We start from the raw sequence: 14,501 nt of genomic DNA on the forward strand, positions 1-14,501 counted from the left end.
AGGAACCACAAAACTTCAGAAAGCATAACAGTTTTCTGTCGACTAGTTGCTTATTCCTTATCAGCTGTTTCATATAAATGCTAGGCCAACCAAACACAGAAGTGTCACCTTTGAAAATAGTTGTGCTCACAAAAGAGCACAGGCTCAGGGCGCCCCGGTAGCTCATCTGGTAGAGCACGTACCACTTACCAAGGCTCAGTCCTGACTGCAGTGTCCTGAGCATTTGCTGCAGGTCACCCCCCCCTCTCTATGTGACACAGTTTACTTTCTTACATATATGTATACAGAGATAGATAGATGTATACATAATATACTACATGTATCTCCTTTTTGATGAAGCATGACATGAGGAAGTCAGAGAAAGGGGCATCTAAACATTGAGTTAACTGTCTGGTTATATTTACAACTTTTAACTTGACATGGTCTGAAATTTTAAGTAGGAGCTTTATCTTAACATTTCCCATGTGTCTCATTATTGAAACATTTTGTAAAGAAAGCTGGCTTCATGGAAACCATTAAAAACAGAAAGAGCCACTGACATACAGATGTGGTACATTTGCTACTGACACACTTGTGTGTGTTGTAGGGTGCTGGCAAAAACATCAAACTGAGCAGCACAACTATTCTTGAAGTTAGGCTAATAAAAGCTTTATTTTGAAAATCAGGGCAGGAAAACTTCCTTTTCAATTCGGCTCACTTGATGACGGCCTCTCTCAAATGGAAAGGCTTGTGCCTCTAGGCTGCACAGCCTCTCCACAGTCCAAATTTCTGCATGAAATGCATCTTGGCAGCAGGATAGACTCCTGTGGCAGCATGGTGACAGTTAAAACGCATGTTTGTTTCTCCACTCTGCACTCATCCAGTGTGAAGGGCTCCTCCCTGCCTGCTGAGGGCCTAAGTGTCTGTCACATGCCATCATGAGGCTGTTCTTTACTGATGAAGCCATATGATTGAATTGACTGATTTTTAATTATAAACTTAACTGATTAAAATTAAATTAAAATTTGACCTCAGATCATCTGGTGCACTGAAGTAATGCCTTGCTAAATTACATAGTCTAACCCAAGTGATGCTCCTTCCTCACAGATGGCAAAAGAGATGCATTTTTCTCATGTTTGATGTCACATTGAAGCTTCCAACATACAGCAGTTTGCAAGTTTTATATTGGGGGAATCTGGTGCCATCGTGTGGGATCCTGAACTTTTGTACCAAACTGTAACTGTAGGCCTTAAAGACCCCCGGACATCTGTATCTGTCAGTTTCCTTTGGGTTCGTAAGCATCACCTGTGATCACCACTTTGCTGTGGAAAAATACACACTTGCATTGTCACATTGAGCATTTTACTGTCTTGTGCTGCACTCTACTTTTGCCATAAAACCATGAGTGGGTCGTAGTACATTCAAGCACTGCAGGATGAGAAACATGGAGATCATGTGAGGAATCTGACAGGTGGTTTTCTAGATGAGGACCTGCCATAATGGAAGGAAATAAAAATAACAAATAAAAATTAAAAACACCTTAATGGAGCATTATCATTACAGTTTTTATGTGTCATTTTCAAATAAAAAGCTTCACTGTAACAGTGTTACAAAATAGTAAGTGCTGAGGTAAGAAAAACATTTTTTTTTTTTTTTTTTTTTTTTTTTTCATAATTACGAACAAAAGTTTGGACAAACACTTATGGTTTTAGGTTGGCCACCATGTTCTACAAGATGGGGCAGCCATTACAGAAAAAACTGAGTACTTTGACCCGTCATAATTCAAAAGAAATTAATACAGTATACTATACAAGCATGGGCCAAGATGCTGCCTTGTACCTCTGAAGGACACACTCTCATCCCCTCTCAAAACAAACGTCAAATTCAACATAAAGCCAAAGAGTCCAGTAGAAAAATCAGGAAGAGGGTTACAGAAGTGAGGCGACCTTAGTATTCGTCTAGGTTATCTGCCTTGGGGATGGAAAGGCCTCTGTCCTTCAGAACCTGCATTTTGACTTTTTCTGTCTCCTGTTTGGCCTGCTGCTGCAATCGCTGCTCCTCCAAAATCTCTTCTATGGAGACCTGCTGCAGGATTGTGTCACAGGGCTTGTCCACGTCCTGGAGAGACACACACACGATTTCATGATTCAGATAGATAGATACAGGTGCTAATTTTGTTGTACTTGTACAGTGACAATAAAGGCTTTCCTCTAATGTCTCAAACTGATCCGAAATTTCTGTGAAACTTGTTCACAGGCTGGTAACAAACTGACTCATTAATATACCCTGTTGAATCAAAGTGTATGTTATACACCCCAATGAACACACCGCGCTCTCTTGCTTGACTGTGATTGGCTTGTTAAACTGCCAGTCCCATCAATGTGTTTATCAATACAAGTGCATGCGGCACAGCTGAGCTTTGTTCAAACCCACAGAACTTTATTTTAAGTTCTCGTGGAGACCCCAAAGTTTCCAAAGCTACTAAATATGTCCTGCTGAATTACAGGGAAATGTATATAAAATGATGCACAAGATATAGAACAGTGACATCTTGGGTTTGAATATTTCACTCAATCTAAGTGTGATGTAGCTTCAGTGAACCAGCAGATACAGTGTGCATGTGACACTGTCAAACAAAAAACACTTATTTTTCTAACTTTGAGGCCAGGTAAAACAAAATGTAAGGGGGAATAAAATGAGTTCTGCTTACACAAAATATTTTGGTTGTTCTGCTGTATTGAGGGTTATTTGTTAAGTTATTTAACCAAGGCAACAGTGTATGATAGTCTGCTCCCTGCACATATTGTCAGCGTAGTTCAAACTGCAGACCATTCACTCGTCAGTACCTCAAGCATCCTTGTTGAAAATAGGGCCGGGTCATTTTTAAAGCTTGTTTCAAAGCACTGCTGGACACTCACTTGTAGAATATTATGAACGGCCTATTCATATCTCACATTGTTTGCAGGCTTGTGAAGTCCTGATGTCCTTGTAACATGTCTGTAAGCACTGTGATATTATGCAAGGTGCCTCGGCACCAGTTTCAACCAGTTGGCCCGTGAGGCAATGCAAAGCATGAAGGCACCCTCATCAAATTTGCACTTTTGAGCTCTGCCCACCAAAGAGGCTTCATGCTGCACTGGATGTAGAACCAAGTCCACTGCAAGAGTTTTCAATCACTGATTTATAAAAATATGTATGGTTTAATTAGTTGAAATAGTCTGGTCATGATCAATGCTTGCGGACATTAGAGGCCAAGGAATAAAAAAAACAATATTAACAGTTGTTTTGGTACTAGGGATTAGGTGTCCTCGTTTGGGTTTAGAGACAGCCATTCCTGTTGCCCTTTTTGTTAATTTTGTCCAGTCTTACGCACAAACACTGCAGAAAAGATTAGGTCATGTTTTCTGTACTGTAAGGGATTATATTCTGAGGTGGAGCATAAACCAATGCATTTTCTGTGTTTGTGTTTTTGGTCATAAGTTGCTATGAGCTGACACCAAATTTATATCATAAGATGGAGAGACTGTATTCATTTTTAGTTAATTTGCATATTCATTTAATTCATTGGCTATTCCTGTCATCCAGCTGTGTCTCATCATCTCATTTTCGTGCCTACTGATAGCTTAGGCTACATACTTACTAGTAAATCATGTTATGCTACAACAGACAAGCCTAAGCACAATCACTTGGCAAAAAAGAGTAGAGAATTTAAGGAGGAGCAGATGCTGTGCACTTCTACAGACTGGTTTGGACGCCATAAATTCACCACCATTTACAATAACAAAAAAAAAAAGGCATGGCAATGCTGCGTCTGGGAGATGCTGAGAGAAAGCAGGGTTGATGAGCATTATACACCAAGATTCAACCTCTATGTATAAAAAGTTATATCAGATTAATTTAAAGAATAAGTACAAAATAAGTAGCAATACCTCACCCTCATCATATGGTAATTTACCCTTGGCTGTTTGATTCTGGGTGGGACCTTCTTGGCAAAAATCTTACAATTCCTCCCAATTGGCTATTATATTTTCTATAAACATTCATGCAAATATTTCCACTCCATTTTTACCATGTGGTGTCTTGCTCTCCATTACATAGTAACAGTAGGCAACACCTACACGGCCCACATACAGATAGGATGCCCCAAGTTTTACTGAAGAGGCCAACAAACAGGCCGTGTCTGGAGGCCCCATAACATCTGAGAAGATTCTCCTGGGCCTGTTCATTGTTTAATGAGTCGACTCTGCATTTTAGATTTAGACATAACCACAGACTTATAAAACAATGAATAATCTGGGCCTCTGGTGACTGTGGGACCCTGGTGGCCCTTGGTGCCCAATCACTCACCCTGCCCTGTGTGGGACCAGAAATTTCTGCAACAAGGGGATTTCACTTACTGCAAAAAAAATTAAGTGATTCTGAAGAAGATGAACCACATTATTCACTAAATAGAAAGTCATCCCAACACACACAGCCCAATAATTCTCAGAAAACAAATTAGGAAAGGCCCACTTACTATCTCTCCAAGCAGAACAACATTCTCTCCTCTCACGATGAATATTCCTCTGGGGATGTCTCCAAACTTTTTCCCCACGTGGATGCGCTCAACTGTCTGGTGGAAAACTAAATTGGCTGGGAGAGAGAAGAGAAACCGGATAGAGAAACTCTGCTGGTAAAAGCATTTCTCTCAAAATGATACAGAACAGTTTCACGCTTACAGATCTGGTATGAGTCAATTAGCAGGAAATACTTTGGAAACTTTGTATTCTTGCAGCCTGATGATGTACAGTGAGGTGCAATACAAGTTTATTGAGGTTTACCAAACTGATCAATGCTTCTGAGGTATCCGATCAGTGTCCTGCCATCCCGCAGCAGGACCAGGTGCTTCTCTGCGGGATTAAAGAGTACATGGGTTGTTTATGAACATCAGCAAAAGATTATCCAAGCCATTGGGATCAGGTAGGATGGTGCAACCTCAAATGACTGCTAAAAAGCCATGTCCTGTCTGCGAGGAGAGTGAGCCCCTCCGCCGGGTTCATACTCACTGTCGATGTCGTCAATAAGGCTCGCCGTCCCCGGTACGTAGTTCATCTTGCGCCTGCTGAGTGTCGTTGCTTTGTGTGTGTTTTCTTAAGCATCAAGCCGTGAATGTTTGAAAATATGTTTCTTTCCAGAAGAGCACAGGAAACAAATTCATCCACGCCGAGGAATAACTTCCTGTAGACCTTTAACCTTTTGAGCGCTGGCTGTCACCAGCAGTGAAACTGAAAATAAATGAACTCGTCAAGACCAAAACTCTCCACGGATCATTTCATCAATAATTGGCGCTATGATGTTCGATGTTGTGATTGTGTTTTTGTCTTATTTTTCTTAGCTTGGATGTATATATGTAACGACAATATAGAAATATATTTTGATAGCGTCCCATTGGCTGAGCGGCCAGATCTTCCACTGACGTACATTAAACGTCTCATGAGGGAGGTCCCACCAAAGATCTTATATTGTGACAGAGCTTAACTTCGGCTCACGAAAATCTGCAGAAGTGGACATGCTGTAGGACTATTCTTAGATTGTAACAGTACTTTAATTTTGTGTAGATACCGTTACACAAATGAACCTCGGATGTTTTAAACATTTATCATTTAAGCCAAGCTCTGAAAAAAAGTGCACAGAAATTAACTAATACCTGTAGGACTAACTGAATTAAATTTGTGCTGAAAACAGGGTGGTGACACGGAATGTGAATATAAAAAGTGATAAATTGTCAAGTAAGTTGATGAAATTACAGATAACTTGACTGATATATTCTTTCTTCTGATCAAACCCTAAATATCAGTAAAAAACAAACAAAAAAAACAAAAAAAACAAAAAAGACAAAAACAAAAACAAACAAACAAACAAACAAAAAACATGCAGTGACAAAGCAGGCATAATTCTAGACATTTACCAAAAACATGAGCGTAGATTTAACTATGCATCGAAGGAAGAAAATAAATCACAGCAAATGATAATTGACCTTATTGGCAATTTGTGTTAATGATGATAACGAGAGAATTGAAGTCAATCAAATTGTCTTTCTGTCTAGAGCGTTAATAATACGCCATTCTGGTCAGTTCATGTGCATTTTCATTTCTATTTAGAGATATCGGAAAATTTTGTATATTTTGAGTTGTTAACTTTTAAGGCGTGTTTAAGATAGAGGATAATAATGCTAATGGATTCCTCAAGCTCTTGATGAACTGAGATGATGGAAATCACAAGTAGGTGAAAGCTGTGACTGGCTGTTGCATTTAATTTGACTTCACATAAGTGGACTGATCGGATAGCATTTAAAAACTTTTCTTTTTGTTACTTCACCATTCATAAAGGCCCGCCAACCTTGCCCATGAGGTTTGTGGTAGCAGAAACTAGAGGCGGAGTGACACCTCTTCACATATAGCTGCTCTACGGCTCTACTCCTCATTAAAGAGACAGGACACGGCTTCGCCAACTAGATGTCATTCAATCATTTCCTGGTTCCAATTAAGCAGTCGTCTGTGCGTCTACAGAATAACGACAACATTCCTGTTTGGGAGTACCAGTTTGGACCAGCTGGCTAGTCTGACAAGCAGCTCGGTTAAAGGTTTGTTTTGTGTTATGGCAGATGACAGGACTGCTGCCGGGGAGCGAGCCTAGGTGATGCATCATCATCAAATGCAGCCAAATCCCAAATCTGGCTGGCCCTCGACTTACAACTCGGAAAATAATAACGTGAACTGGAACGGCACTATGGTGAGTGACTGGAGACCGCTTTAGTGCACTTCATGTGTTTGGGTGCTGTCTTTTAAGTTTGTTTTTATTCCTAAAAGACCGCCCGCGTGTGTTCAGTAAAACATTGTGGCTAAGCTAGCCAGGGTAGCGAGCTCTGCCCGTGCTAGCCAGACGGCTAGGCTTATCGGAGCTAGCTGGTATTATGTAATTGCTAAGGTTACCAGCTAGCTTAGCCGTCGCCAGAGTTTGTACTCAGTCACGTTTATCCCGCCGTTACTACATCCCTTTGTACTGTGTCAAACCACCATTTGACTCCTGCGGGAAAGTTTTTTCCTTCTCTGTTTTTTCTTAGCCGAGCAACATTTGCCAGCTTCATTCATTTGACACAGGGCAGCAGTTTGTTGCACTGTAATGCCGAGAGCACTGACTTTGAAGTTTTGTCTCATCTGAACTGTGTAAATAAGGACAGCTGGCTTACAGGGGAAAAAGTTGCACGCAGATTAAAGATATCATCAAGAGTGGTACATTAATAAAAACTGAACCTCTGCCATGCAATAATTTATACCTGCAGGACTTGACAACAGTGCAGTAGCGCTGTGTACATATGTTGTGTACAGTTTTACTTTTTGCTCATTTTTTTTTATTTCTGTATTTATTGTTCTAATATTTTGTCGAATTAATGTACATTTTTATACATAATTCATATACATTTTTTTTTTTTTTTTTTACAAAATTCTTAGGCACATATTTTTAGATTTCTTTTTCTATTTCTTATAATTTGTGAGAATTTGAATTTGAGGCACTCCAAATGACCCAATTCCCCCTCAGGGATCAAAAAAGTATTTGTGATTTTGATTCTGATGTGCTTTTCTCAACGTTATGTGCTGACAGGATGCTCCCCAGTACCCTGGATACCCCTCAAACTATTGGTATCCCCAGTCTCATTCCACAGGACACTATGCAAGTACCTATCCCTCTGGATCAGACGTGCAGCCACCTTACAATCCTCAGGTACAGCATCATAATGCTTCCTGACTGGGTCTTCTAAATCCAAGGCTATATAAGGAGAGGCACTCGTTATCTTAAGACTCTTAAGTGCCTTTCCCTTGTATTTGCTAACAGCTTCTGTGCTGGGAAAAAAAAACTCATTCCTCTCTCTCTTTCTCTATATCTCCCTCTCTCTCTTGTGCTTCCTTTTTAGGCAATGCCTGGAGCATATCCAAATGGCCATGGTGTTTACAGCCCAGGGCAGGGTCAGTATTCAACAAGTAACTTCCACCCATCCAACCCATTCTACTGCCCGGACCCTCAGAGACCGGCTCCATGTTCCTACCCCAGCCAAGGCTGCCCAGCAGAGCAGAGCAGTGGGGGCTCGGGACAGCCGCACTCTCACCACCAACACCAACACCATCAGTATCCTGGCCCACACTGTCAAGGGGTATGTTCACTCAAACACACACTGTGGTCACATGTAGGAAAGCACATGTCACAGTGCAGTTGGTTGTCTCTGATTGTGCTGAACTAATACTTATATAAACTGAGAGCATTTTTAAAAAAGCATGTTTCCTTTGTATTCTTCTAGCTGCAGTACCCCCATCCACACACACACAAACAGCTAGAAAACTGTATTTGAACTTTATTATGTGGCCTTATTGTAGCTGATAATAATGATCAGAATTGCAATCACTGTCAAACAGTCTGTATATTATAACATATTTAGATTTAAAAAAAAAATTCTTAAACTACAGAAACTACTGGAAGTGATTCTAGGTAGAGGAGAAAACCTGAGTTTTAGACCCAGAGTTGTAGACTGGACATATGACTTACTTTTCTCCTCCCTGTGCTCACAGACACCTGGATATCCTCCTGCGTCGTACCCTCACTACAGTGAAGGTGGTCATGCAATGCCTCCCAACCCCCCATACCCCACCGGCCAGTCTCTCCACCCCAGACCCCAGGCTGACGCGTGGGCACACTCTGGTGGGTATCCGTCCTCACAGCAGCAGTGGCAGCCGGGTCAGCAGCCTCCCCAAAATCACTATGGAAATCCTGTCCGTCCCCAGCATCCCCCAGCGTGGCCAGGGACAGGAACTGGTGCTCCGCCACCGTATCAACCCAAGGTAAAAGTAAAAGCTGCTGCAACCATTTAGATGTTTGTGTAGTTTTCCAGTTCCTGTTCATTATTGCAGATGAAAATAATATGCAAAGATGCATACTTTTGGATCCTGAGGAAATTAAGCACTGCAAAACTACAGAGCATGGCACTGATTATTTTACACAGTATAGTCTCAGATGACTTTTTTTCATCCACTTACACCAGGATGCATTAAGATGCAAATAAATCTGATTTTACTCACATTGCAATCAGATCTTGAAAGCTATATATGATCATGATCAGGCTTGCATTATGAGTGGAAATCTGCACACTCTGGGTTCAGTTGAGCCACACTGGGAATACAAGCAGAGTGAAGAGATGGAGAGGGAGAGCAGAGGGAAAAAATAACACAAATTTAAATGAGTTGGATCCACAAGGGAGTCGGCCATTTTCAAGGCAAATTATAGACATATAGTCGTGCCGTATCATAAAATCAGATCTAGAGAATCGGATCTCAGAAGTCAAAATCCCAACCATAATCATGTCCTGCATGATTATGGTTGGGTGAATTGCCTCACAAATGCTACACTTACTCAATATGTTGGAGAAATGTTTTGATAATTGTTGCTTGTGCTGTTTGAGCTATTTGAGTCAAATAAAATGTTTTTTCTTTGTCAATGCAGGACCAACAGCACCAACGTGCCCCACAGGTGGGACCAAAACCTAGGCCTGCTCCATCCCCTAATCCCCCCAATGGAAAGCCTGCAGATTTCAGTTCACCTCCACACATGTACAACAGAACAGGGAAAGGTGGGCCAACGGAGCATAATTCTCAGGGTGAGCCCCCACCCTTCGCTCAGGCCCCGGCCCAAGCTCCAGCTCCTGCTCCAGCTCCAGCTCCAGGCCAGACCCAGGGCCTGGCTGGGCCTCAGACCTTCAGTGATAACCCAGGTCTAGCTAAAGTCCAGCAGGTCATGACCAGAGTGCTGTTGCTCCAGGAGGACGTTGATGAGTTTGTGGGCAAAAAAACAGACAAGAGTTACCGGTGTCTGGAGGAATTACTGACGAAAGAGCTGCTGGAACTGGACTCTGTGGAGACCCAGGGACAGGACAACGTCAGGCAGGCCCGGAAGGAGGCCGTTCAGAGGATCCAGGCCATTCTGGATCAGCTGGAGAAGAAAGCCTTCTGAAGTGGGCTTATTGTTTGGTTCTGGGGGTCACTGAATCTTGTTATCTCCTTTTCTTCTTCAAATCCTCTACTGACACAGTGAGGATTTGGACTTGTTCCTCGGAGCCGCACTATTCTAAACTTCTTTCCACCACCGTGATCTGAAAGGCCTGCAGTAAATGGCAAGGATCTAAGAATAAGGTGAAAAAAATAATACGGAATCACAACTTTAAAAGCCCCTACATGCTGGTATGAGACTCTAGAGTTGATGTATGGATAAAATCTGCAAACTGATGGTTGTACACGTCTTATCCAACTTCAGCCTCAGTGAGTGACTGTGTTGGCTTCATAACCTGACACGCCTTGCTCAGCTCATCTTTTATGCCATGCTTATGCCGGCATAACACGGGACAGAGTGACGGGAACATGAATTATGTTGTACCACATTGCCACTCTTAGTGGTCTCTAACCTGTGATACAGATTCAGATGATCTGCTTTGGTTTCAGTGGGATCAAACATGCATTCACTGAGCTATGTGTTATTACATGTCACAGCCCATTGCACGGTCAGCATAGTGTTCATTATGTCATTTCCTCCAAATAATCCTCACCCACCTGCCAGAGTCAAAAACACATGATGGACAGTAGTCACTCAGTAATCCAGTCCTGCAGGAATAGGTGCAATGCTTTTCTTTTCAAATGTATTCCTACTCCTGCATGTTCTGTAATAATATTATAGACAACCACTGTTGAATTGTCTTGACACCTCAGTGCCCACGTGTGAGCCTGGACTGTAGCTGATGAGTGAAAACCCCCTGAAGATTGCTGTCCCCATTACTCCATCTTGCAGTGGAAATTGCTTCCCAAGTGCAGACCTAGAATCAGACCTACATACAAATGCCATGTTTTTCACTGTTGGAATTGGTGTTATCACTCATACATAAGATGTATGTTTCATGTTTGATAATTACTTTAAACACCCCCACACATACACTCTTTTGAGCACTTAGAACGTATATGAGTAGTAGGAAACAAACAATTTTAAAGTTGTGTTCATTGCTTGTTCAATCCATTGCTCCCACTGAAGGATAAATGAAAAGATGTAATATAAAGTTGTAAAGGAACTTTGATACACGAGGGCAACTTGTCATGGTATTTGGATTAGATATCCGTGGGAGTCAGATCCTCCCAAAGAATAATCCTGATGTCCCTGTATTAAATTTAGTTTGCACCAAAAACACTTCAGGCTTCTGTTGAGCGGTCCTTTTTTCCCTCCAACTTATGCTTGTTATGTTGATTTAGAAAAGAAGAGTGCCATATTTTGGGGGAAGCTTTTATAATGATAGAAAAATAATAAAATTAAAGATCTCAAACTTTGCATGGAAAGAAAAACATCTGTCTGTTTGTTCATTTTCATGTAGTTATTTGTTTTTTGTTATGTGTTTTGATCAAGATCCATTGTACAATTTGTAATATAAAGTATATGTAAAACAAATCTTTTATTTCAAGAACAGGATCCTGCCTATAGGTGTTTCAGATGTAATGCATGTTTCCAACACAAGATGGGAATCCTTGCCTGACAAATACTGAAATTACCACTAGACTGACAGACAACTGAGAAATAATTAAATGTCAGGATATTTTTTACCATGTGGTCAAGTTAATTTATGCTCTATTTGATATCACCTTTCTATGCAGTCCAATTAAAACAGGAATTAAATATTTTGCTCTGCTTACTTTGAGTTAGTATTAATTCTGAATATGCATTTTATTTCTAAAAGGATGAAACAGATTCTTTTTGACACTTTCTGCTCCGAAAATGCTTTGATGAGAAATAGTTTGTTTGACGCCTTCATATGGTTGCACATACTCCATCTCCTGCCAGCTCGCATTCAGATCTTTAAATAGATTGCTATTTTGATGCAAAAGCATAACACGGCCCCCCAAAGCCCCGTGGAGCATGTGCTAGCTTTGATTTGTGGGTCAGAGCCTGACAACACTTAGGACACCCTGGGGTGATCAAATCTGAAGGAAAAAAGCCTGAGACTCAAGAACACTTGTTTGATTCATTCTGCAGTTTGACAATGGTAGTTCAAGGTCAGCTTGCTTAGAAATAATACTCTCTGCGCTCTCTCTTTTTTCTTTTCCTTTTTAAATTAAGGGAGAGGCCGTATATAACACCTTTCCTCAAAGCTTTTTGGCAAAAGCAGGCTGTAAACAGCAGATAGAAGTTTTTCCTCACCTTCTCAAGTGCTGGAGTAAACTCTTGAATCCTGTGAAGAAAAAGCAATGTCATACATGGCCAAGCTTCCTGTATCCTGGAATGATAAAGGCCCACCTCGGAAAGTGGAAATTGACCTGAGTTCTCCTGGTTTGGCTGTGTTTGAGCTGGAAAGACTACTGTTTACTGGCAAAGCCATCATCAGCCATGCTGATGAAGTCTGGCCAAAACTTTACATCGGAGACCAGTAAGTAACTTAACGGACAATTCCTCTGATGAAAACCCACAGGCTGTTTAGATTTCAAATGTTATACCTGTGTTGAGACTGGAGGATCGGGGTAGCTCCATTTTATTACTTTAGTCTAGTTTTGGACTAAGTCCATGTGTGAAATAGGAACAAATCATAAATCAGACATAAGTGTAGTATGCGTAACTCTAGATCCCTTAAGCTGCATTCCACATAAGGAGCTCACATAAACCAACAGGCAGTGTCTAAATAGATAGCTCCAATAGAAATTCTTACTGAGGCTACCAGCATGTCTCAGTCTCTGTATTAAATTATTTTCAAATTGTTAAATGTATGAAATTATCTAAATTGTTCTAAACTTCCAGTAACCACCACTCAATCCCATACACACTGCATGCAAATTAATCTGAGCGCATATGTCATATTGTGTGCTACCAAGTACGGATAAGAGCAGTGAAAAAAAAAAAAAACTTGTGTGCCACAGACAAAGTGCGGAGAACCAGGCTGATCTCTCCAGGCATCGTATCACTCACATCCTGAATGCAGCTCACAGTAAAAGACGAGGAGTGCCAGCCATATATGAGGGCATGAATATCACCTACATGGGCATAGAGGCTCACGATTCCTGTGAGTTTGATATGAGTGTCAACTTCCAGGCTGCAGCAGACTTCATTCACAGAGCTCTCAGTGGAGGAGGTGAGCGAGGACTAGTGGAGGAAAGTAACAGTCGTATAAAGACAGATTTCTTTTGACGGCTAAAGCTGGTTTTACATTTCATCTTTTAGAAATTTACTAGTGAAGAGACATAGCTCACTATGTCGTGGTACTGAAAATGCATATGAGAATACCAGCTTCACATTTCCCTGATGTAACCTCTCTCCTTTTCTCAGGCAAAGTCCTGGTACATTGTCATGTAGGAGTGAGCCGTTCTGCCACCCTGGTCCTGGCCTATCTGATGTTGAAGCAGAAGCTGACACTTGTGGAGGCTATTTGTGCTGTGAAAGACAACAGGGGTGTGATTCCTAATCGAGGTTTCCTCCGACAGCTCATCAGACTGGATGGGGAACTCTTTGGCTTCCATCACTGAGCCTTCCAGATCAGAACGGGAAAATATTTTAAGAACGGGGAACTGATTCTTGATGACATATCAAGTCTCAAGGCACTGTAATCTTGACCTTGAGGCAAACTGGCTTTGAAAAAATACTTTGATAATAAATATAGACCAGAAGAAATTTAAAAAGTCTGCTTAACCCAATAGCATACTTTTCAATCTAAGAACCAGCTGAAAATTCAGAGATTCACTTACTTGCATGCATTAGATCAGAATATTGTTGAGATTACAAAACAAGTATAGAATAGGGGCTTGATATTGCTGTCAGTGTGAAATGTAAATGTAAAGGAATCATAAAGGTAATCTATGTGTGTGTAAAGATGTTTGATTTGGAAAACTGATTTTTTTTTTCCTTTGGGGCTGTGTGATGGTGATTTTTTTTTCTGAGTGGAGGACAGAATGACCACATTTACATGTTTACATAGACAATGTGAGGATGGTGGAGTGACGAAGGCAAAAGGAAGGGTCATAAACTTTTGAAAGTCAAATTCTATTTTTTCGATCTTTATTCTTTTCTTCACAGCGGTGGATTAGTGCAGCACATTTACAGTGCAAATCAGCTTAGCTCAACAGAAGAAAAGCACAACTGAAAAAAAAGAAAAGAAAAATAACTAGGGACTTTCACATAAGAGATAGAAAACCAACAAGGTAAAAGTTCCTCACCGGGCTATGTCCCATTTAAGTTTGGGCCCCTGGCAGTAGAAAGCCACTGTAAACCTGCCCATGCCAGCACGGTCTGAAAAACTCCCCTGAAAGAGCTCCAACTCCTGTTTATATAGATAGTAGCTCCTCTTACTCCAGGAAACAACAATTAAACCACCAGTTAATTTATATCAGTGATTCATCAGTTACTCACAAGATAACAGTAGAAAAACATTGCTAAACATGTTTAAAAAAGTAAACAGCCTTGTCACATGGTACATGGGTCAA

General features: G+C 41.0%; 3 protein-coding genes across 3 annotated transcripts; 2 read left to right on the forward strand and 1 right to left on the reverse strand.

Moving 5' to 3' along the window:
- Positions 1-1,570: 1,570 nt before the first annotated feature.
- On the reverse strand, positions 1,571-5,217 carry lsm1 (LSM1, U6 small nuclear RNA associated). The gene is made up of 4 exons (XM_030061122.1): positions 5,025-5,217; positions 4,800-4,868; positions 4,496-4,611; positions 1,571-2,097 (listed from the first exon to the last, which is right to left on the reverse strand). The coding sequence occupies exons 1-4, from the start codon at positions 5,068-5,070 to the stop codon at positions 1,927-1,929; spliced, it is 402 nt and encodes a 133-aa protein (XP_029916982.1). The 5' UTR covers positions 5,071-5,217; the 3' UTR covers positions 1,571-1,926.
- A 1,242-nt stretch (positions 5,218-6,459) lies between these two features.
- Positions 6,460-11,717, forward strand: bag4 (BCL2 associated athanogene 4). Its single transcript, XM_030060706.1, has 5 exons — positions 6,460-6,750; positions 7,621-7,740; positions 7,931-8,167; positions 8,580-8,849; positions 9,508-11,717. The coding sequence occupies exons 1-5, from the start codon at positions 6,658-6,660 to the stop codon at positions 10,012-10,014; spliced, it is 1,227 nt and encodes a 408-aa protein (XP_029916566.1). The 5' UTR covers positions 6,460-6,657; the 3' UTR covers positions 10,015-11,717.
- Positions 11,718-12,281: 564 nt separating this feature from the next.
- Positions 12,282-13,547, forward strand: LOC115365539 (dual specificity protein phosphatase 26-like). The gene is made up of 3 exons (XM_030060600.1): positions 12,282-12,460; positions 12,945-13,156; positions 13,351-13,547. Exons 1-3 carry the CDS (start codon positions 12,282-12,284, stop codon positions 13,545-13,547), a joined length of 588 nt encoding a protein of 195 aa, XP_029916460.1.
- The last annotated feature ends 954 nt before the right edge of the window (positions 13,548-14,501 follow it).

The sequence above is a fragment of the Myripristis murdjan genome, chromosome 9 (assembly GCF_902150065.1).
Source record: "Myripristis murdjan chromosome 9, fMyrMur1.1, whole genome shotgun sequence".
Lineage (NCBI taxonomy): Eukaryota > Metazoa > Chordata > Actinopteri > Holocentriformes > Holocentridae > Myripristis > Myripristis murdjan.